This window comes from Sceloporus occidentalis, unplaced genomic scaffold, assembly GCF_023333645.1.
Source record: "Sceloporus occidentalis isolate IW3139 unplaced genomic scaffold, rSceOcc1.0.p SCAF_75, whole genome shotgun sequence".
Lineage (NCBI taxonomy): Eukaryota > Metazoa > Chordata > Lepidosauria > Squamata > Phrynosomatidae > Sceloporus > Sceloporus occidentalis.
Genome location: NW_028317055.1, coordinates 106,815 through 128,312, shown reverse-complemented (window position 1 = coordinate 128,312; position 21,498 = coordinate 106,815). Strand labels below are relative to the sequence as shown.

General features: G+C 41.8%; 1 protein-coding gene across 1 annotated transcript in view; it reads right to left on the bottom strand.

The window, feature by feature from the left end:
* Window positions 1-246: 246 nt before the first annotated feature.
* Window positions 247-21,498, bottom strand: part of LOC149285883 (folliculin-interacting protein 1-like) — a 53,081-nt gene continuing 31,829 nt past the window's right edge. Inside the window, exons 10-18 of the mRNA XM_089494773.1 lie at window positions 18,343-18,544; window positions 17,929-18,014; window positions 15,064-15,210; window positions 11,939-12,108; window positions 9,520-10,924; window positions 8,513-8,681; window positions 7,818-8,015; window positions 526-641; window positions 247-325 (exon numbers count right to left, since the gene is read on the bottom strand). Coding sequence (XP_089350899.1) covers window positions 247-325; window positions 526-641; window positions 7,818-8,015; window positions 8,513-8,681; window positions 9,520-10,924; window positions 11,939-12,108; window positions 15,064-15,210; window positions 17,929-18,014; window positions 18,343-18,544 — 2,572 coding nt within the window. The remainder of the gene's footprint in view (window positions 326-525; window positions 642-7,817; window positions 8,016-8,512; window positions 8,682-9,519; window positions 10,925-11,938; window positions 12,109-15,063; window positions 15,211-17,928; window positions 18,015-18,342; window positions 18,545-21,498) is intronic.

Here is a 21,498-nt window from a genome sequence, read left to right as displayed (position 1 = left end):
AAATCTTTAATTAATATGTATATTTTTTTTGTGGAGTCTTCTTTCATCTTCTTAGTTCCATACAAAGACAACTTGTAGATGTTTCTTTTGTGATTATCTTATTTAAAAATCTCTGCGATGGGGAATAGAAACCTTGAAGATATAGTACTACTTTGCTTCAGAAAAGTGGCGGTAGAGGTTTGATACATAAATGCAATGTACACTTTTTACATTTTTCTATTTTTTTTTTTTTTTACCCCATTCCCTTTACAGAAGAATTTGGGCAACATATGGAGAGTGGGTGCTTGCAACGGCAGCCAACAAAGGAAGATCACTCGATTCAATTCTGGAAAAAAAAATCAAGACATAAAAACGTCAGTCGAAATGAACTTTGCCAATCATTTTACTGAAAATGGTTATACAAATAAAGTTGCACTATTCATAACTAGTGGCAAGTTTTTAATAAAACCCTTCACTAGGGGAACTGACTTCTAGACATCAGAACAGTTAATATGGAGTAAACAATAGAACGATTAGTGCTCTTACCCCAGAACCTCACTGAGCTCCTTGACGTGTACTCTGGTCTGCCCTTTAAGATATTCTGACAACATTTTGCTTTTAAAGTAGAGTTCCTGCAGCCGATCTTCCAAATGCATGATGCACTAGGGGAAAAGGAAAGCACTGTCAATTCTGAAACATGAAGTCTAAACCATTTTTTATCTTTTTAGTTTTAAATAATAAGTATTAACCCCTTCGTGACAACGGCTGATTTTATTTTTTGTACCCTTCATGACAAGGGCTGTTTTAACATTTCTGCGGTGCTGTAAACTTCTTTCCAGTTTACTGAACCCATACAAGTTATATATATTGATTTTTTTCAGGACAATAAGGGCTTACTTTAGATGTCGTTATTTTGATTGTAACTTGATAAAGACCTCATTGTGAGGTCGAAACGTTGTTGGTGTTGTCCTTTAATAAATCTGCCTGAGCTGGAACCCTTGAGTGCCTGGAGCCTTTATTTATTATTTTGATTGTATCATATAATTTACTATAAAAAAAAAGTATAAAATATGGTGAAAAATTCAGGGGAAAAAAATGACTTTTTCCTGACTTTTACTAATGAAAAAACCTGCTAAATAGATTCTACTATTTGTCCTGAGTTTAGAAATACCCAATGTTTTTATGTTTCTTTTGCTTTTTTGGCACGTTATGCGGCAATAAGTACAAGACTAGATACCCCAGGGTATTTCAAATGCTAGTATTTTAACTCTTTCCATGCACTAATGCTACCACCAGTCTTTGTCAAACTTTGTGGTAGTCATTTTTTTCCACACACATTTTACTTCAGGTATGAATTTACAGTTCCTGGTATATGACACACAAAACCCCAATATGTGTTCAGTACATCCCTGAGTACAGGGATACCACCCATGCAAGGGTTTGCCAGGCTGTTTTGAGGCAAAAAAGCCACATTTGGGGCATGCACATTTTTCAGTGTTGAACTTTATTTTAGGGCTGCAACTAACGATTATTTTAATAATCGATTAGTTGGACGATTATTTTTTCCATTAATCGGATAAAAAATGCAATTTTTTTTCAATTTAAAATAATGTAATAAAAACGTACAATTTACACTTTCATCTCTTTATTGCAATGGCCTCTCTCTATTCACCTTCTTATTTTACTGACATAATAATAAAAGCTACAAGAACCCAAACACAGTGTTTCTCAAACTAGGTTTTAATACAAAGTTATTAGTAAATATTAATTCATATGTTAACTATTTTTCATATTTAATAAAAACTATGAGAAAAAAGCCTTGTTTATATTTTCTTTTATTTACCAAACTGCCCACAGTTATACACATCTGACCCCCATCTTGCCACTCTGCCCCCATATATGCCTTATACCTCTTATATGCCAGTGATATGCAACTGAGCCCCCTGATATACCTTTTACCCCCAGATATGTTTTATGCCCCCCTGATATGCCTAATATCGATATGCCTTATACCCCCTATATGCCCTGAAATTCATAATACCCCCATACACCACTATAACTCACCCATATACCACTCTGGCTCCTCCCCCTCCCATACTCCACTCTGGCTCCTCCCCCTCCCATACACCACTCTGGCTCCTCCCCCTCTGTTACAGGGTCACCGTACCCAAGGCTGGGTACCCCTGTTTGAGGGCTGAGGAATCCCCAGTCAGTCCCTCATACGGATAGCACTCAGCTATCCACGGATCATCCAGACCACCATTCGTAGTAAACAAAGAAGAACTCTCTTTATTACAAACACACAGAACTTTATACAATCTCAATGCAATGTGTACCGAACCCAACCCCCAATCCCATCAGCCACATCCCATCACAAATCCCATCAGTATACAGGGGATGTATCAGGTGAGGGGATTACAGAATACAATGGGTTCCCCCACCTGTGTTATCCCCCTGTAGTGCGGGTGCCGTCTGGGCAGACAGGGCTGTGTTGGCTGATTAAGAGCCCCAGCCAGATTATAGGATTGTCTCTTTGAAGGCTGGGGCTGAATCCACATCAGTCTCTGGGCCGGTTACACAATAAACACAATATAATATATTACCGGGTCACAGTATACAGAACCGGACACAAAAGTGCTCCGTGACCCGGCTAAACTTCATATGACACATGAGCCAGCTAGCCTGGCCCTGTCACAGATCTCCCCCTTGACCAACGGTCCGGCAGACCAGGCAGATCCACACGGGTCTGCTGCAGGCTGTCCGAGTGGACAAAGTTCAAAGGTGCAGGCCTTAGTTCATGGCCCCCTTTGTCAGAATCATCCATTGAAGGTGGGCCAGGGCCCTGGTTGCCCAAAAGGATAGTCAGTAGTCCTCTGTGAATTGGAGGACGGTCCCAGCTCAGCCGGGGGCACATGGCTATCCCCCTCACCGGGGTAACAGGGGCATGTGGAGACTCCTGCTCCCTAGTCTTGGGAACTGAGTCTGGGGCAGCTGCCAGGCCAGGGTGGTTGCATGGAAGGAAAACCCTGCTGATCGGGCCGGGGTTACTCAGGGAACCAGGGAAACACGTAGAGGTAGTAAGAGGGGCCTCTACCGGGACACTGGAGTGACCTAGGGGACACTCTGGGACAGGAACGGGTGCCCTTACGGGGTTATTAGGCGAGCTAAGCAGCACTGCGGGGTACTCAGGGGACCCAGGGGAATACTCCGGGGCAGGGACAGGTGCCAATACTGGACCACCGGGAGGGTTAAGCAGACCCTCGATCTTCCTCTCTGGGACAGGTGCCTCTGCCTGGGCACGGAGAGAGTCAGAGGAACACTCTGGGACAGTGACCTGAGCTTCTAGGAGGACACGTGGGGAACCAGGGATCACTTCGGAGAACACAGGGATAGGAACCAGGGCCTGCGCCAGGCTACTGAGAGGACCCAGGGAACTCGGCAGCCCCTCTGGCGTCCTCGCTAGGTTAGGGAATGGTGCCTCTACCGGGTCACCGGGGACTTCAGTGGGAACCTCTGGGGCAGTGACCCGGGCTTCTCCCAGGACACTCGGGAAATCAGGGGGCCAGTCTGGGGCACTGGCTTCTACGGGAATAGCTAGGGGTTTGGTGAGGGGGATTGTGCCACTTACTCGGGCGGTGGGGACAGTCATCTCTTCTGCCGGGGTAGAGCAGCCAGGGTTGTTGGTGAGGACATGGGTCGGAGCTTTTGGCTTCCTCCTCCGCTTCTTCTTGCTGGCGAGGACCTCGGTTCTTCTTGCCAGGGCAGGGGCCGCGGAGTAGGTGAAGAGGACCTCGGTCCCACTCCTGCAAGTAGTAGTACCATGCTCCCAGTCTCCTTGTAACTCCTGGAGCTCCACTCTCCGCAGCAATTCTTTATAGTCCCTCTCGAGCTGCCATTCCTCTTGGACCAGGCAATCCATAACAGCCTCCAGCTCGGGGGGAACAGCATAAACCAGGACTTCTGCACGGTTGTCCCAGATTGTATCCCTGCGGTACTGGCACGGGCTTCCGAAGGATGAGTCAAATTGGAAGGCATCATATATCAGTCCTGGGTCGACGGGGCTATACAGCATCAGAGGGTCGCTGTGGTCTTCACCTGCTAACTGCTGGGAGAATCCCTGGTAGCGGCTCTGGAGGTCGAGCTCTGCATATATGAGACCCCTCAATTCGTCTTCCCACTCCGGCAACGGGTTCTCCCCCAGGAGTGGAACTCGTAGATCCCACATTGTCCAGTACTGTCCCCAGTACGTTTCAAAGTGGGGATGGGAGAAATCATCCCTCCAGTCTGCAGGCGCAGACTCTAACTGCCATTGCTGGTGTTCCAGCTCACACACCTCGGCTGTAACCCGGTCTGTCTCATCCTCGGGTTCTCGGAAGGATTGGATATCCTGGTGCAATATTTTGGTGTTCTGTTCCCCTAGTCTGGGAGATACAGACCCACTCTGGCTCAGTTCCTGGTGACACATTTCAATCACCGTCATCACTTGCTCCGATGAAGCCCCTCCTGGGTACAGGGATAAGTGCCATAGAATGTTCTTTTGTAGAGCACTCAGTCCGAGGCTCTCCTCTGGGGCATCCTGGTGCCGGTCCATCTCTCTGCAGTCCGCAATCAGAGTAGCCTTTCCTTTGCTACAAACCTCCAGGAGCTCTCTTGGTGTCTCTCGTCTGCAATCCCAGTTGGTGGTTTGGATTTCACCCAAGTCGTGGGATTCTTCCCACCGCTGCCACCAATGTTACAGGGTCACCGTACCCAAGGCTGGGTACCCCTGTTTGAGGGCTGAGGAATCCCCAGTCAGTCCCTCATACGGATAGCACTCAGCTATCCACGGATCATCCAGACCACCATTCGTAGTAAACAAAGAAGAACTCTCTTTATTACAAACACACAGAACTTTATACAATCTCAATGCAATGTGTACCGAACCCAACCCCCAATCCCATCAGCCACATCCCATCACAAATCCCATCAGTATACAGGGGATGTATCAGGTGAGGGGATTACAGAATACAATGGGTTCCCCCACCTGTGTTATCCCCCTGTAGTGCGGGTGCCGTCTGGGCAGACAGGGCTGTGTTGGCTGATTAAGAGCCCCAGCCAGATTATAGGATTGTCTCTTTGAAGGCTGGGGCTGAATCCACATCAGTCTCTGGGCCGGTTACACAATAAACACAATATAATATATTACCGGGTCACAGTATACAGAACCGGACACAAAAGTGCTCCGTGACCCGGCTAAACTTCATATGACACATGAGCCAGCTAGCCTGGCCCTGTCACACCCTCCCATACACCACTCTGGCTCCTCTCCCCTCCCATACTCCACTCTGCCTCCTCCCCCCTCCCATACGCCACTCTGCCTCCTCCCCCCTCCCATACTCCACTCTGCCTCCTCCCCCCTCCCATACTCCACTCTGCCTCCTCCCCCCTCCCATACTCCACTCTGCCTCCTCCCTCCTCCCATACTCCACTCTGCCTCCTGTCAGCAACGGAGGTTCACAAGACACCAGGGACCCGAGTGGAGAGGCAGAGTGCCGTATGGGAGGGGGAGGAGCCAGAGGGGTGTATGGGAGGGTGGCTCCCATACACCCCTCTGACTCCTCCCCCCTCCCATACACCGCTCTGCCTCTCTACCCGGCTCCGTTACTGACAGGAACTTTCACTGCAGCTTCATAGAAGCCTCAGCGTAAGTGAAGGTGAGTAACGGAGGCTGTCTGTGCGATGCAGACCCCCACCAGCTGACAGAGAGGATGATCCTCTGTCAGCCGGTGGGGGTCTGCACGCAACGTTTCAGCCCTACTTTATTTGGTGATCCACTGCCCATGCCCTATTTGGTACGTATTTGTATTTTTCCCCACACACATTATACTTTAGGTTTAAATTAATAGCTCCTGGTATATGTCACACAATATGTGTTCAACAACATCTCCTGAGTACATGCATTGTCGGGTTATTTGGGGGCTAAAAGGCCACATCTGGGATGTGTGCACTTTTCTAATTGGAAATTAGACATGTGGTCATCCTCCCCCCTGTGTTAATTGGGACATTGTGGAACCCGGCCAATTCAATTTACCCCATCAAATCATAATAATTTTTTTTTTAAAAGAAGTAAACAACCTATTGGCATTTAACATGCCAGTATTTTAACTCTTTCCATGCAAGAATTGTTTTAAAATAATGTGCTAGTTTTAAGAGTTGCTCATAAAAAAATATATATATTTCATATTTGCTCGATTATAAGACGATTTGAATATTAATTTAGGAAAAAAAGGCCTGAATATAAGACTAGGAAAAAAGTTTAACTAGTAAATATTAATTCACATGTAAACTATTTTTTCATATTTAATAAAAACTATGATTAAAAAAAATATATTTTTTTGTTTTTATTTCTTTTTATTTGCCCCAGTTATGCACATCTGCCCCACATATATGCCTTATACCCCCTTATATACCTATATGCCACTCTGCCTCCAGAAAACCATTGAACCCCACCCCCATGCCACTCTTACCCCCCCTGACTTACCAGTGCATCCCTTTACTTGTGATCTTCAGACTCCCTGGTATCTAGTGGGGCAGCTGGTGGAGGTCTGTGCGATACAGATCTCCGCTGCTGGTGGCCAGTACTTTCACTGGGGCTTCTATGACATAGCACTGGCATCACACGACCTTCCGGTGCTGCACCATGGAAGCCCCGGCAGAGGTGCTGGCAGGAGCGGAGGTTGTCTGTGCACATCCCACAAACGTTCACCGGCTGAAGGATGCGCACAGACAACCTCCGCTGCTGCTGGCACCTCCGCTGGGGCTTTTATGGTGGAGCACTGAAAGGTCATGAGATGCTGGCGATCACTCAGGAGGATCCGGGTCCCCTGCAGCGCTGCGGGGGAACTAGATCTTAGTCTTGTAATCAGACCTCTATTTGAAAAAAAAGTCTTATAATCGAGTAAATATGGTGTGTATATATATATATATATATATATATATATATATATATATATATATATATATATATATATGTATATATATATTTTTTTATTTTTTTTTACATTTATATATTTTAACATTTTTTGGAACTGGAAGGATCGCCTGTATTTATTTATACATGTTACAATTTTTTTTTATTTTTTTTTTTACACATTTATTTTACTAAATCACATTGTGATTAGAAAGCTGGACCCCATTGACTTGCACGGTTGAATGCAGTACCTGTATTCAACCTGCAAGTGGAGCCAGAGTTCTCAGGAGGGTCTGAAGAGACCCTTTTGGAAACTTCCCCAACTCATTTTTTTTTGAAAGAACGCACCACTATCTTGCGAGTGGCAAAGTCACTCGCAGTGGCGTTGGTGACAGCACGTCCTGGGGTGGGTGTTCGGTGTTGCTAAATGCCTCACCATCGAGGCATTTCAGCAACACCATTGAAGTTTAGGAGGTGATCGTTGATTGCCTCCTAAACTCTTTTAAATCGGGCTGAACTCACTAATGGGCAATTCAGATGCTAGAATTATTGTTCTATAGTACACTATATGACCAAGGGTATATGGACGCCCCTCCTAATTATAGAGTCTAGGCGTTTCTGCCACACCCATTGCTAACAACTATATAAAACCAAGCTCATAGAAATGCCACCTCCATAGACAAAAATTGGCTACTGAAGAGCTCAGTGACTTGAAATGTGGCACTGGCAAAGCACCACTCATTAGGGGTTTCCATGCCCGATCAGCTGCGCACAAGCCGAAGATTACTACGCGAATGCCAAATGTTGACTGGAGTGGTGTAAAGCACACAACCACTGGACTCCAAAATGCTGTAGCTTTTCAGGTACATTAAATTATGTGGATACTCACAAAGTTTGCAGACAAATTGTGTCTGTACAGCTGGAGAGTGGAATGAAGTAAACTGGAGACAAGACTGGATACCAGCACCTCCTTGCCAAGTTTGTTATCTGTTGTCCGTCTCTGGCTACTGGCCACTTGTACTGCCCATTTATCCACATCTGCAAGAATGCAGACAGCCTCCGCAATGGGCTCATCCAATACTGGATGCTTTAAAACAAAACAAAACAAAAAAAAAATAGTATGGGTAGAAACTGTACAACAATCTATGTCCAATTTATTTAACTACTCATTTTTATATGTTTTCTATTCCTATAAAAACACTATTTACTATATTGTTCTGGGAGTTGCAGCTCAGTGGTAACGTGAATAAAAAGACATCCTGGTGCAAAGCTTTAAAAGTGTCCGTATTGCCATTGCATCCTATGGAATTACCTTGCTGATAAGAGCATTCTGTTGGTAGCTATGGTGATGTTTCAAAATCTGCAAATATCGTACACAACACACTCATATCAGCCTAGCCTTACAAAAAAACATGTAAACAGTGAATGAATGAGCATACCGAGCCATATTAACAAATTCTTTAAACTCTGCAATAAAAATTAAAAAATTAAACTGGAAAACCGTATTGTAAATTAAGTGTTTCCTTGCTTATCAGCATAGTATTTAAACCTTTTTCTAATTCCGTTCTATTAAATTTCGTGTACCTGTACAGCATGCGACATATCCGACACCAGGCACTGCCTTAGCTTGTCCTCACTCCCTATCCCTTGCAGAACAAAGTCTGGTACATAGGATGAGCAGTAGCCAGCTAACAATGATCTCCCAAAATTGGCAATGTTGGGTTTCACAGCATTCACTTCAACCAGTTTTGACCTGCAAGATCAATAATGTTAGGACATATGTTATACACACACAAGTGATTAGTGGGACTTTAATGCCAAATGAAAAGATACATTTGTCCTGTATTTTTATTTAATTTTCAGATCTCTCTAAAGTGGATAGTCTCCCATTAAATCAGCAACCGAAGGCAAATCAACAGCAGACGCAACAAGCTAATATATATATTTGAAAAACAAAAACGCTGTCAAAATACAATCCCGATCTGGTTTCCTATAAGATACATTGTATCAGACCCAATGTAGAAAATCAAATTCTTTGCTTTATTTGTAGTTTAAAGGTGAACAAAGTAATCAAGGAGAGCAGACACCGACGATTAAGTCCATGTAGGAGGAGACGCGTCAGGTGCCTGATGTTAATTGTATTGCTCTCCATGAATTCACTTTTTCTGTTAACCTACAAATAAATGAAGAATTGTATTTACCACATTGTATCTTATTGGAACGTGGATCCCGTGATTGTATTTTGGCAACGTTTGTCTTTCTTTATTCTGCTTTCTCTCGGAAACACATGGATGTCTCAGTCTCTTCCGTCTTGCCTCCTGACCTGTTATATATACATTAGTGTTTTCCCTATGCTGTCAGTGTAGAGACTAGCAGTGGTTTTCTTAGCGTGATGAACGACACGCACCATTGAGATATGCTGGGTTTTTGTGAGCGAGGCATTCATAGGTTGCTTATTATATTCTTTCTAGTACATTGTCATTGAGTCACTGTGAATTTATAAAATTAAAGACTAAGAGCAATAAACAGCATTTTCTGGTTCCTTATCTGCACACCTTTCTAACTCAAACATATAAATTATATGTTCTTACCCTGGAAAAGCCACTTCTTCCTCCTCCATCCAATCTTCATGCTCAGCCCCATAATAGTTTATGGTTGGTCTGTGGACCTCTTGGCCCGTGTCCTCACTTTCACTGTCACCCAAGGCACTGTCTGAACTCTCGTTCCGTGGAATGTCCCAGTCAGTACCCACGGCAGCTTGAGAACTCTGTTTATCCCCATGGGGGACAGATGCAGAGACTTTGTCTCTTTGGTCCTGCTCAGCAAAACAGTTTTTACATAGATTTGGTGGAGCAAAATTAATTAAACTTGTATTATCATTTGTGCACAGCCCATTAGAAAATCCTAAACTGCTGTCACTATTTGATCTGTCTTTGACATCTTCTTGTGGAATATCTTCGATAATCCGTGCTTCAATCGACTCATCAAAATATTCATCAAACACGCTAAGGTTTTCTGTATGGAACAGGTTCCAGTTCTGAAATTTGCTTGTGACTCTATGAAGTTTTTCACTTGACCCATCACTGTTTCTTTGGTCCTCGCTACTTTGTTTTATTTCACCTTGTTGTGCAACAGGAAACATTTTCTGTTCTTGCTCTGGGTTCAGTTTGTGCTTAGAAATCTGATTCACTACTGCTTGGCTTTTAATCTCTAAATCTGAGTCAGGTGACATGGAGTCACCAATCAAAAATGTCACCTTGTTCAGAGAATGGCCTGAACCACAAGGCACCGATGCTGAAGGGGTCTTGTCTGGTGGCTTTTTTTCTACAGATGTTTCATTGCATTTCATTCCTTTGACAGCCAAGCTTTCAAGACCAAGCAGTCCTTCTCCCTTTTCTGTTTTTACTCCTGGCGCAATGCCTGCTACAGACATTACATATTTATCAGCTGGAGCTGCCCCTGTGCTAACCACTGTCTCTATTTTGGGGTTCAAGAAAGATCTTGGCTTGTTCTTGTACAGTTCTGTGATCGGTGTTTCTTCGGGATAAAGTGCAAGAGGAGGCATCTGACTTTCTTCCGATAAAAGTGCTTCTGTAAATTCTTTAGATGTGCTTTGCACATCAATATTTTCTGGTACTGAAGTTTTGCTATTTTGTGTATCCGTAAGTGGGCAATGACAACACTGGCATGTATTTCCACAAGTCTGTGTTTCATCCACGTCCCTGTTTAGCAAACATGCCTTGTTTTTGTGCATTGTTATGAGTACATAGTCAGATTCCTCTATCTCTCCTTTCTGAAGCATAGTGGTGATGACTGTCCCAGGCATAACAATGGCCTCATCTTCTCCACTTTCCAGAAGATGTGTCTCTTGGAGTTCAGAACACCGTATAAAATAGGTAAGAATATAGAGTAACCGTTGTACAAGATCTTGCCGTTTGCCAATGACCACTGTTCGTGCTGACCGAACAGGAGATCCAATTGCTCCATATAGGTCACCTATAATAATAGATATAAGTTAAAATGATGGCAACTACACGGATGTGATCAAACACAAATTGTATTAATGTTTGCTTTCTATATAGCTATTACAATGCTATTCGAACAACGCGGTTATGTTTAGTTCTCAGTTTTGTTCATTCTCCATAATTTACAATAGGTGGCAGCAAATCTACATGGATGCAAATCATCCTGCCACACCCCAAAAAACTTACTCATCTGTAACTTATAACCTAAGTGTCAAGTTAGTTAAAATGATGCATATCATAAAGCCATACTTCATTATAAAACCAAAAGATAGATGCATGTAGACAAAACCCCACATTATAAGTTGGAGCATATTTAAAAAAAAAAAAAGGCTAAAAATTTTAGCGTTTAAGAATGTTTGCCAGGACGCAATTCTGGCTTTCAGTATATCCCTGTGTCAATACAGGCTGTTCCGCTCAATTAACCACTAGGCCCTCGCAATAGTTAATCACTAGGCCCTCGCAATAGTTAACCACTAGGCCCTCGCACTACTTGTGCCAGTTTTGGGAGAAATGGGCTGCTGTTAACCATCATGCTACCCCCCTTAGCAAAGGTAGAAACAGGTAACAACCCAAATACTGTACAGCTGATGTGCTGAGTGTCATGGAAGTTATAGCACCTCAACATCTGTGAAGTTACCCAAGGACCGTACAGAAAAATGCCTGTGCTAACATGAATACTAACACTAAAATGGGCACTGGAAGGAGAGTTTGCGGGTAAACTGCTGTGAGATGAACCACCGCAACTTCACTATGCATTATAACCTCCCCCATCTGCTGCCAGCAAGCCCCCCCCCCCAAGTTAGAGGGTACCAGAAAATTGTAAACATCAAATAAAAGAAAAAAAATATATATATTTTTTTTCTTTTACATACCAGCACTTCCAGATTATGTGCAATGCATATGTACCATGTTTGCGAATGCACGCACATACACTTCTGTGTGGCCTCAGGCTTTACTGTATATGAGAGAACATGGATTCTCTTACCCAGTTGTGCCCAGAGAGGGTTATACGGGTGAGTCTTTGCCAGCATGTCCACACTTTGTGATGAATGCTTCTCCAAGAAGATTTTAATGGGTGGTTGTCCATTGGGCATAACTGTAGGGACCCAAGCCAAGTGATTTGTGAGAACAGCGGTAAGAAGAGCTGGAAGAAACCTGTAGTACAAAAAGACATCAGTGGGTAGTTCTTAAGGGAGTTAACCTTCAGAAGGAGTTTAAGTCACACACCAAACCTCACCATAAAGTGGAAGGTAAGACCTGCTGCTTGACTTTACAGACAGACCGCTCTCTGCAGCATAAAGTTTTCATTTATGAAATATTTACAAAAAATATTATTTGTGCGGTTACCCAAAGAAAAGCTAACCATGCAAGTCATTGTGTAGCTAATAAATGGTGTAAAATAAATAATTTGCCAATTGTGTGTAATATATATTTGGTTTAAAAAAAAAAACAAAAAAACAGCTCCTTCCGATTAATGTGTTAAATACATTTAGCCAAAAACAAAGCACACAATTAGTTAATATTTGGCTAACAGGCACGCCAGGCTACATTTAGTACTGTTAACAAATGGATTACCTTATGAAAGCGCATTATGGGCGTAAAGGAGAAAAATATTAAGCAAAAATAGTAGATGAAGCATGGCACATACACGTGAAATAAAACTGTTAATGAGTTTTCAGATTTTCCTGCTATTTAATGTGCCACAAAAAATACACATTTGTTTGGTCACTTTCAACAGCGGGTACTAAATAATACAATACTCCATAGAGATGACAACTCCTGCACCTGCAAGTGGGCAAGAGGACAGGCATTTTTGTACTTAAGTATTTGATTGACAGGTCAATGTCCCTGATCATGGAATTACTCCAATGGTGGTTTTACTGTAAAACATACTTAATGTGTGTTACTTTTTAAAGTATGTCAGATGATCCAAATCACAAGCCCCATGATGGCATAACTGGGCCAGCAGCAATCTGGATTATATCTGATACATTTATATGTCTAAATTGGGAAGCAGGTACTCTGTAAACACAGTGCATGTGACACTGACAGTAAGCTTATTTATATATCCCACAGAATTCTTCATCACTTCACAGCTCCCATGACTGTGCCTTTTGATTACGATGTTGAGTGGCATGCAAGCTCCAGGATAACATAAACAGCTTTTCGAGTTGTTTTTTGTTATGCCATACTATATAGAGGCATTTTGCACAGATACGTTGTTTCAAGATATTACCGGTTAGTTTTCTAGATTTTCCATAACATTCAAAAATGGAATAAAACAGCTAATATTTTATTTATATAGAACCAACAACTTATGCAGCAATTTTAACAATACGTACATTCCAAGGGTATGACAGAACTCGAACTGACAGACTAAGTCCAAACGGTGCCACTTTAGCGTTTGCTCTACTGGCTTTTGGGCTTTACAATCTGAAGCACTTTAATGTTGGCAGCCATTATTGTTCTTTTAAAACAATGTTACCATTGGCAGCAAATATTATTAGTTATAGTGTGTTGAGTGACCCCTCAAAATGATGCTTACCAAAGATCTCTATTGCAATATAATATTAAACAGAGACTACAGCTACCAACACCACAACCAAACCAGCTTCTTCCCTGTTCCTCTGCCCGACCCGTTACAGAGGGCTATGCCATTATGGACCAGCTACTTACAAAATGTGACTGTCCAACTACGAAGTCTTGTAGTTGAGAAGGAGCCCTGTGCTTTAAATCATTATATTTCCTATTTAATAAGTGTTATGTGTTCCCAAATTGGGGGAGTTTAGTTGAAAATGCAGCCTTCTGGCTTTGACTTGTCTCGCTGGGGTCCCATTTTTCAAACACAGCAGCTGAACGCAGTTCTGAAGAATGCTAGCGCACATGCGCCCTGTTAAAGTGGCACACAAACATGGTGCACCCATGAGCATTGCCATGGATCACCTGTGGGTATGAGAAGTTCCAATTGGTAATCATATAAATGATATGATGGTCACTATTACATTTTAAAATGTCATTCACATAGTGGGTTTTGGACTTTTATTTATTTTTTAAAATAATTTAAGGTCACAATGGCTGGACAAAGTACTCTGGACTTTGGTTTGCATTTACCACGTTGAACATTTGTGAATCCTCCAATGTTGGAATTACTCCCATATCTAAAAATATTCTCGTTTGAGACAATTTTGACAGAATTTGTTCATTTAAAGGGCACCTCATGCAAAACTAGCAAGGGTGCAGAATTAACTAGTGGACAGGTGGAGGAATTGGTGTTTCTGAACAATACCCTGAAAATCTATAATGCTGGGTTGCAAAGAATGGTTTTACCTAAATAAGTAGACAATTTTATCTGTGGCTAGACGCCCTAGTTAGTGTGACCTAGTTAGTTTAAAATGAACAATTCTGATGCGTGGTTTAGGTGGTGACATCAGCACAGCAACCAACAGATTGTCCCAATGGATTTGGATAATGCCGTTGTGTTGCTATGATGATAAAGCAACTTTTTGAATTTTATGTATGATATATTTATTAATAAAAATTTGATGCAATGGAGTAAGGGAAGTTAAAGGTTGATGGAATAATGTTTGCATTACTATATGTTTATGTTAATTTGTAAGAATTCCTGTCATATGCTTAAGCACAGATGTTTACTGTACAAAGTCCAAACTGACCACATGCAAAGTATTTTTTAGTATGCAAGCAGTAACTGCTATGCTAAAGCACATTCGAACTGCTTCTAACAGAGGCAAAAGAGAAATCCAATGCACAGGCTTTATATTGCCCGTAGGCAAGCTACAGAGATTGTGTCAAGGACCTTGTGCTTTAATGTTATTTGAGCCCCAAAAAAATAGATTTTTCTTTACTCTACTTTGAAGAAACTGGAAATGTCCAATACAAGGGTGTTTTTGTAGATACTTTGCGTGAACTTCAGTCACCATGTTATTTTACTGATTAAGTAATACCACTGATAAAGAAAAAAATATGGTTCAAGTAATTATATGTTTGGGAAACAAACAAAACCAACAATAACACATTGTCAGTTATCAGTATTACACCTAGATGCCACATCACTGGTTGCTACATAAGGATATAAGGAAATGGATACATTACTGGCTCTTGGATGTGTATTCCATCAGGAAGGCAAACTCCTTCATAAAGCGGTGACAGAGGTTATTTTTCTCTGGTGCTCCAGACATCATGGTAAGCCAAACGGGCTCAGAAATCCTTGGCATGGTGTACAAGTTACAGATTGTTGTCCTGCAATATTGAAATTACGTTATATGCCCTTTGTTACTACATCAAAAGAAAGCTATAACATTATATTCTGTTTACATGCATCCTCAAATATACACATTTTCCCATTGTGACACTATAAATCTCAGTTTCGTATAGAACAGCCTAATATTGCAAAGGAAGAAAACAAGAAGCGGGAAGTAACCTGTTTGTTGTTCTAAATATCTATTATAGTAAATGTATATGTGCAGAAATAAATTAAAGGTGCTGTTCCACTTAGACATAACAATATGGGCAATGCACCAAGCAAATAATGTTTTGCAGATCTGCCATCGCATTCTTTCATATGAAAATTAAATCACATGAGAAGCCTTTTCAGTTTCTATAGCAACAATGTGAATCACCGGACAAAAAAAAGTTACTTGGGAAAAAAAAATTAAAAAAAAGAATCCGTAAAGATTACATCATTACTTAAAACTATGTTTCTAATGCTGCATTAAGTTACCAAAGTGTTAAATTATAGAATGGAATAATGCCATTAACATAGAGTGGTATTTTCCTGATTAAATTCGGGATGAAATCACTACTCCCCCCCCCTCCACATCTGTGCATTTTACGAGTAATAACAATGCACATGTTCTACCAGTGTGCACATGTGCAGGTTGAGAGATCCGGCGATGGGTAACTATACAGTGCACCGATCTGTCTTAACCCCTTAATGACAATTCACAGTCTGGGCACGAAATCAGCTATTGTCACGAAGGGGTTAATCCATGATTCCATTTAATGGATAGGTGGGGTGTTCCTGTCTGGCGTGGAAGTCAATTCTTCTAAACAGCTGCATGTGCACAACAGGCACACAACAGGTTAAAGCTTTTCCTTTCCAGAAGGTGTTAAAATATGTTTGCCCTGAGCAGATAGACTGGGTCTTGTGATACATTATTTACTATTCTGGTAGCTCCTGGCTCACTTCATGCCTGATAGTGTTTCCTCCAAGAGAGATCAGATTCCAATGGCTGTCTTCCAGCAGACATGTGACTGCAATAAAGGGAACCCTCCATACCACAAATAAGAGTATTAATGGCAATCCAAGGCACGCAGCTAGGGGTATACAAGCTCACACGCCTCATTTCAATCCCCCTTTCTTCAATCAGAGTGTTAACCCCTATTACGCTACAGAAACTGGAAAAACGTAATAAAAAATATCAGGAAAAGAATTCATTTTTCACAATTATATTTAAAACAGATGACAGAACATAGTTTTTACAGGAAGTAGGACTTAAATTACACATAAGTGTAAACAGCTGATTACTGTTCAAAATCAAAATGGAGGGATCATAATCCTAGTGTCCCTTTTTACAAAAATATAAATATATTGATGACATAAACGTGCGGTAAACAAAAAAAAAAAAGTCTGGATATAAATCCCTGCGTTATCACAGTCTGGCAATGGGCCAAATGGGATGACTGTAACTGTAGCTCCCAGCTATTAAATTAACTCCCTGAGGGTACCTCAGCTTATTAGCTCCTTTAGGATGTGCCTGTTTATACATTTTGGTAAAGAAAAATGGGCATTCAAACACCTTGTAAGAAAGTGTTTATCTGGAATTGAGCTCTATGTGGTCAAATTACTGCTGAGGTGTGTATGCCCCAGAACATCAAGCATCCACCTCCTATCTCCTGTTAGGGGCATTTCTTGCTCAGTCTGTTGCCAGGGTTCAATGACCTTGACCATGCAAACAGAATGCCAAAAAGCTAAGCTAGTTTGAGATCACTATTTTCTCACTAGAGGTCATACATGAAACTGGTTTAAATTTAGAGACAGATTATGGGAAACAGAACCCACAAGGCTGGCATTTACCAACATAACAGAATGTAAATTTAATCTGAGAAATGTATGCACCTGCTAAGCATGGAAGAAAAACCCATAATACTGTAGAGGATTCAATACCACAAATAAAGTATTTTTACGGTCTCAATAACAGCCCATCACCTACTTGTGGCACATGACATTTAAGGATTCCCTGCAAGAATTAACAATGCAAAAGTTTACATGACTAAACAATTATGTCTTGGTAGGTCCTGGACATTAAACTACACTAGAAAGGATTTTTAAAGTTGTATTTTAGTTATAAAACTGTTAAGTTCTGCAGAGTATGTGGAAGAGCTCCTTTGAACCAGAAACATTATTTTGTTATGCTGTAATGGAAAGATAACTGGGGGTTTTCTTTGTCTCTACACTCTATTTTAATCTAATAAATCAGATGTCGTTACTACGCGACTAGGACTGCATATTTACTATATCCCGTGACTCGAGAAAAGCAAGAAAAATATTGGAAGGAAAGAAAACACATCTATCTCTTTCCCCAACACTCAAACACACTCCCACAAAGATGTACTGTAAGTGACCTTGTATTAAAAACTTCCACACACATTGACTGGTCTTGGCTGTTCTCTTTAACACAAACCTTTTTCAAGCTGAACAAAAACTCAAGGAAAATGGTGATGATCTAGAAATACGAAAAGACCTTAAACTCCACTAGCGCTTAGCAGCATCTGCAAAGGTAAAATCATGTGGTCCCCATGCAAATGCTCGGAGCGGTTCGGTGGCCGTGCCCACATGACGTACTCACTACAAGTAATATATATATTTTTTACACATTGAAGAATGCAATGGTAACACCTGGAATAACCGTTTGAGTGGAAAGTAATACGGAAAGAGTATATCCCAGTAGCACTTACCGGAATTCATTTAGGGCATCTACAATCTTAATGTATGCTAAACTTCTCTGGCTGGCATCATTTGATCGGCGGCTCATCTTCATAGCCTTTAAAAAAACAAAAAAGTTTAAATAAATAAATCATATGGACCGTATTCAGTATAATCACTAGGTTTCAACATATAAACTAGAATAGACATAAATGGTTACAGAATGTAAGGTTGACTTCTGGGCTATTCTAGACATAAGGTAATAACCGAGACTAAAACTGGGCATAGCTGGGCCAAGTGGTCTAAAATACAAAGCAGAAATGTGGAACATTTTTTTCATTTTCAAATGTAGAACAATATAGTACGTTGTTGGGTTGCTTTGGAGTAAGAGGATAGGACTTGGTATATCAGATAATGTTTCATTTGATTGTGTTGTTCAACCCTACCTGCTCTATTGCACTTTTTAGCTTGTTCATGCGACTCTCAAAGAGTGGAAAGTGAGAAAAGAAGAACTCATGGAATTTGTTATTTTCATCTTCTTCCTTTGACAAGGAGAAAATTACTCCAATGGCTATTTTCTTCTTTCGGGCTACTCCCAGATTAGCCCCACATCCTTCATCAGACATGTTAAAGCTTTCTTCTACAGACCTGTGCAAACCAAAAAAAAAAGATCCAAACCACCTATCGTAAACATCATGTTACAGTGTAAACAGGCAGTCACAAGCATGTTTCATTTGGTTAGGAATGAAGCTACAGTGGCCTCACCTGGCTGGCTATCTGTATAAATCTCCATCACATCTCCCCCTCTTACAGGTACAATATTTCATTGCAACTGATCTACCCCTGACACCCTCGTCTCTTGCTTTAACCCCCTGTTTTCCCCTGGTATGTCTCACTTCTATCTTGGTATAGCCTTCTGATTATAAAGGGTTAACTTTAGAGCCCTCTTGTCTTCCTTGCAATTGTTAAGACTAGGTTTGAAATATCTGCTTCTTCTATGCAATTATCTTAAGTGACCACTTGTGAAGTGGTCCTATAAATTCTTAGGCCTCACTTGAAAATGTAGCTGCAGTGGTCTACACTGGAGTTACACTGCAAGGAACTGCCTTTGCAATCATCTGGTAACCCACCTAATCTTTTGTCCCATTCATCTTTATGATCACTATGACCCCCTACTTAATTTTACTTTTCTTCTCCCCTACTTTTTAACACATTTGCTTCCCTTTTTTCAAGCAACCCTTCCTTCACGTCTTTCCTTCTCTTATGCATCACCCCACTTAAACACACATGGCCTTCTTTCCTTTCCCACTACTAACCAGTCGCGTAAAAGCATCTCATCCTCATAAAATCCCAATCTCATTTATTAAAAACCAGGCCTTGCAATTCCAACCTCCTCCTTCCATAAAAAAAAATAAAAAACACAAAAACCTAAATCCTCCCATTCTCAAACTACTCCATTGTAATCCTGGTTCCCCCCTTCTCTGGAGCCATCTGAAATGCACGCTCTCTGTGCAAAAAAACTCACTGTCCTTCACAACCTTTTCATCTCTAACCACCTCAACCTCCTTGCACTCGCTAAACCATAGATAACACCCTCCGAAACTACTTTTCCTGCTGCTCTCACTTATGGTGTTCTACATTTTAGCCACACACCAATACCTTGAGACAGACAGGGAGGAGGTGTTGGAATCCTCCAGCTCCATTCTTATACATCAGTCCTCCACCTTCATAAACCCATTTTATTTCATTAATCTCCTCCCTCTCCCATAACCTTAAAGATCTGTTCTCCATATTTAACACCCTTCTCTGTACTTTCCAACTTCTCTTCCCAAGATCTCGCTGCCATTTTAAGAATAACATACACTACCACGCATAACATCCTGCCTCATGGGGTTAATCATATGGTACCTCAACCCCCTTCCTTGTTACAAGCCAGCCTTTAACTGCTTTAATACAGTCACCAGTACTGAGGTTTCTGATGTCCTCTCATCCTTCCACCTGCCCCTTCACCCTCACAACTCCTTCCATCTTGTTCTGGCATCCCCAACTCTAACCAATCTCTTTAATATCTCTTTCCTCTGATGTATTCCCATCCCCCATTAAAGGATAGGGAATCATCTCTCCTATCCTAAAGAAATATTTCCTTGATCTCACATTCCATCAACCTACTGTCAACTTTCCCTTCTTTCTAGGACAATTAAGTTATAATCAACAAACCAAGTTTCCATCCACAGCATTTCACCAAGACACCACTCACTACAATTACTAACAAACAATCTCCTTGCAGCTAAAACAAAACGTCACTTCTCACTGCTTATACTCTTGCACCTCTCAGCTGCCTTTAAAACAGCCGACCACCACTTCCTTATCTATGACATAGCTCTTTCCTGGCTCAAATCATGCCACCCTGACTGTACCTTTAGAGTCTCTTTTGTTGTAACTTGTTCCTTTCCCTTGCTATTATCTGTCGGTGTTCCTCAGGGCTCAGTTCTTGGGCCTCTACTCTTCTCCATCTACACCTCTTCCCTTGGACAACCGGTCTAATACCACCTATATGCAGACGACCCTAATCTACATCTCCTCTATCTCGACTCATCGACTGTCTTTCTGGAATTGAATCATGCGTGGCATTCCTTTACCAGAGACTCAACATTTCCAAGACTGAGCTTATGGTTATTCCGTCATTCCCTCTGTTCACAACGTCTGACATTATTATTGTTGTTGACAACTCCACTATCCAACCAACAGGTCAGATTTGCTGTTGTCACGTTCTGCCCAGGCTGCGGAGCTGCATATCTGTCTTGTTTCAGTTTCCCTGTTTTGCTTCGATCCATTCCTGGATTTCCTTTTGCACTGTTCTGATCTTCCATTCCTTGCTTCTGCTTCAGCTCTTTGCTTCAGCTCTGTTTCCATTATAAGGTGTGCCCCACCTGTGTGTTCTGTTTGTCTCAGTCTTCAGTCGAAGGTATGTCTCAGTGCTATGTGTTTGGTTTACATGTTTTGTTTGTTTCGTACCACTGCCAGCAGGGATTAGCGTTAGGACCCACCGTCATTGGAGTACTTTGGCGTAGTGGTGGGCTAAGCATACTATGATGTGACGGAATCTCCAATTGTTATCATATAGTTCTAAGCTAGTTCCTGTATTCATGTTTGTTTGTCTCTTATGTACCTTTGCCCTTCTTCCTTGTATCATCTGAGGATTCTGGTTCCTCTCTCCTCTCCCTATGTCCTAGTTTATATGGCCTATCCTTGCTTTAAGGAGAAGCGTCCGAGGATTCCGGCTCCTCACTCCTTCCCCTGTGTTCCTTGTCCTTTGTTGTGCCCTGTATCATGTATATCTTGTCTAGTAATGTTTATTCCTTGTCTGGTTCACTGTCGTGCCCTGTAACATGTATGTCTTGTCTGGTTATGTTTCGTGCCTGGTCTCCCTCTCCCTTGCTTGTTATGTTTCTGCTATACCCTTTGCTTAGCTTCCATTCTCCCAGCCTGCAGCATCCTGCACGTGATTCTAGTGATCTGCTTCATGCCTTCTCCAGGGTGCCTGCAGGATATCACTTCACTTCATTCTGGACTTCATCCGCTGCCTTATCAGGGCGCTGGTG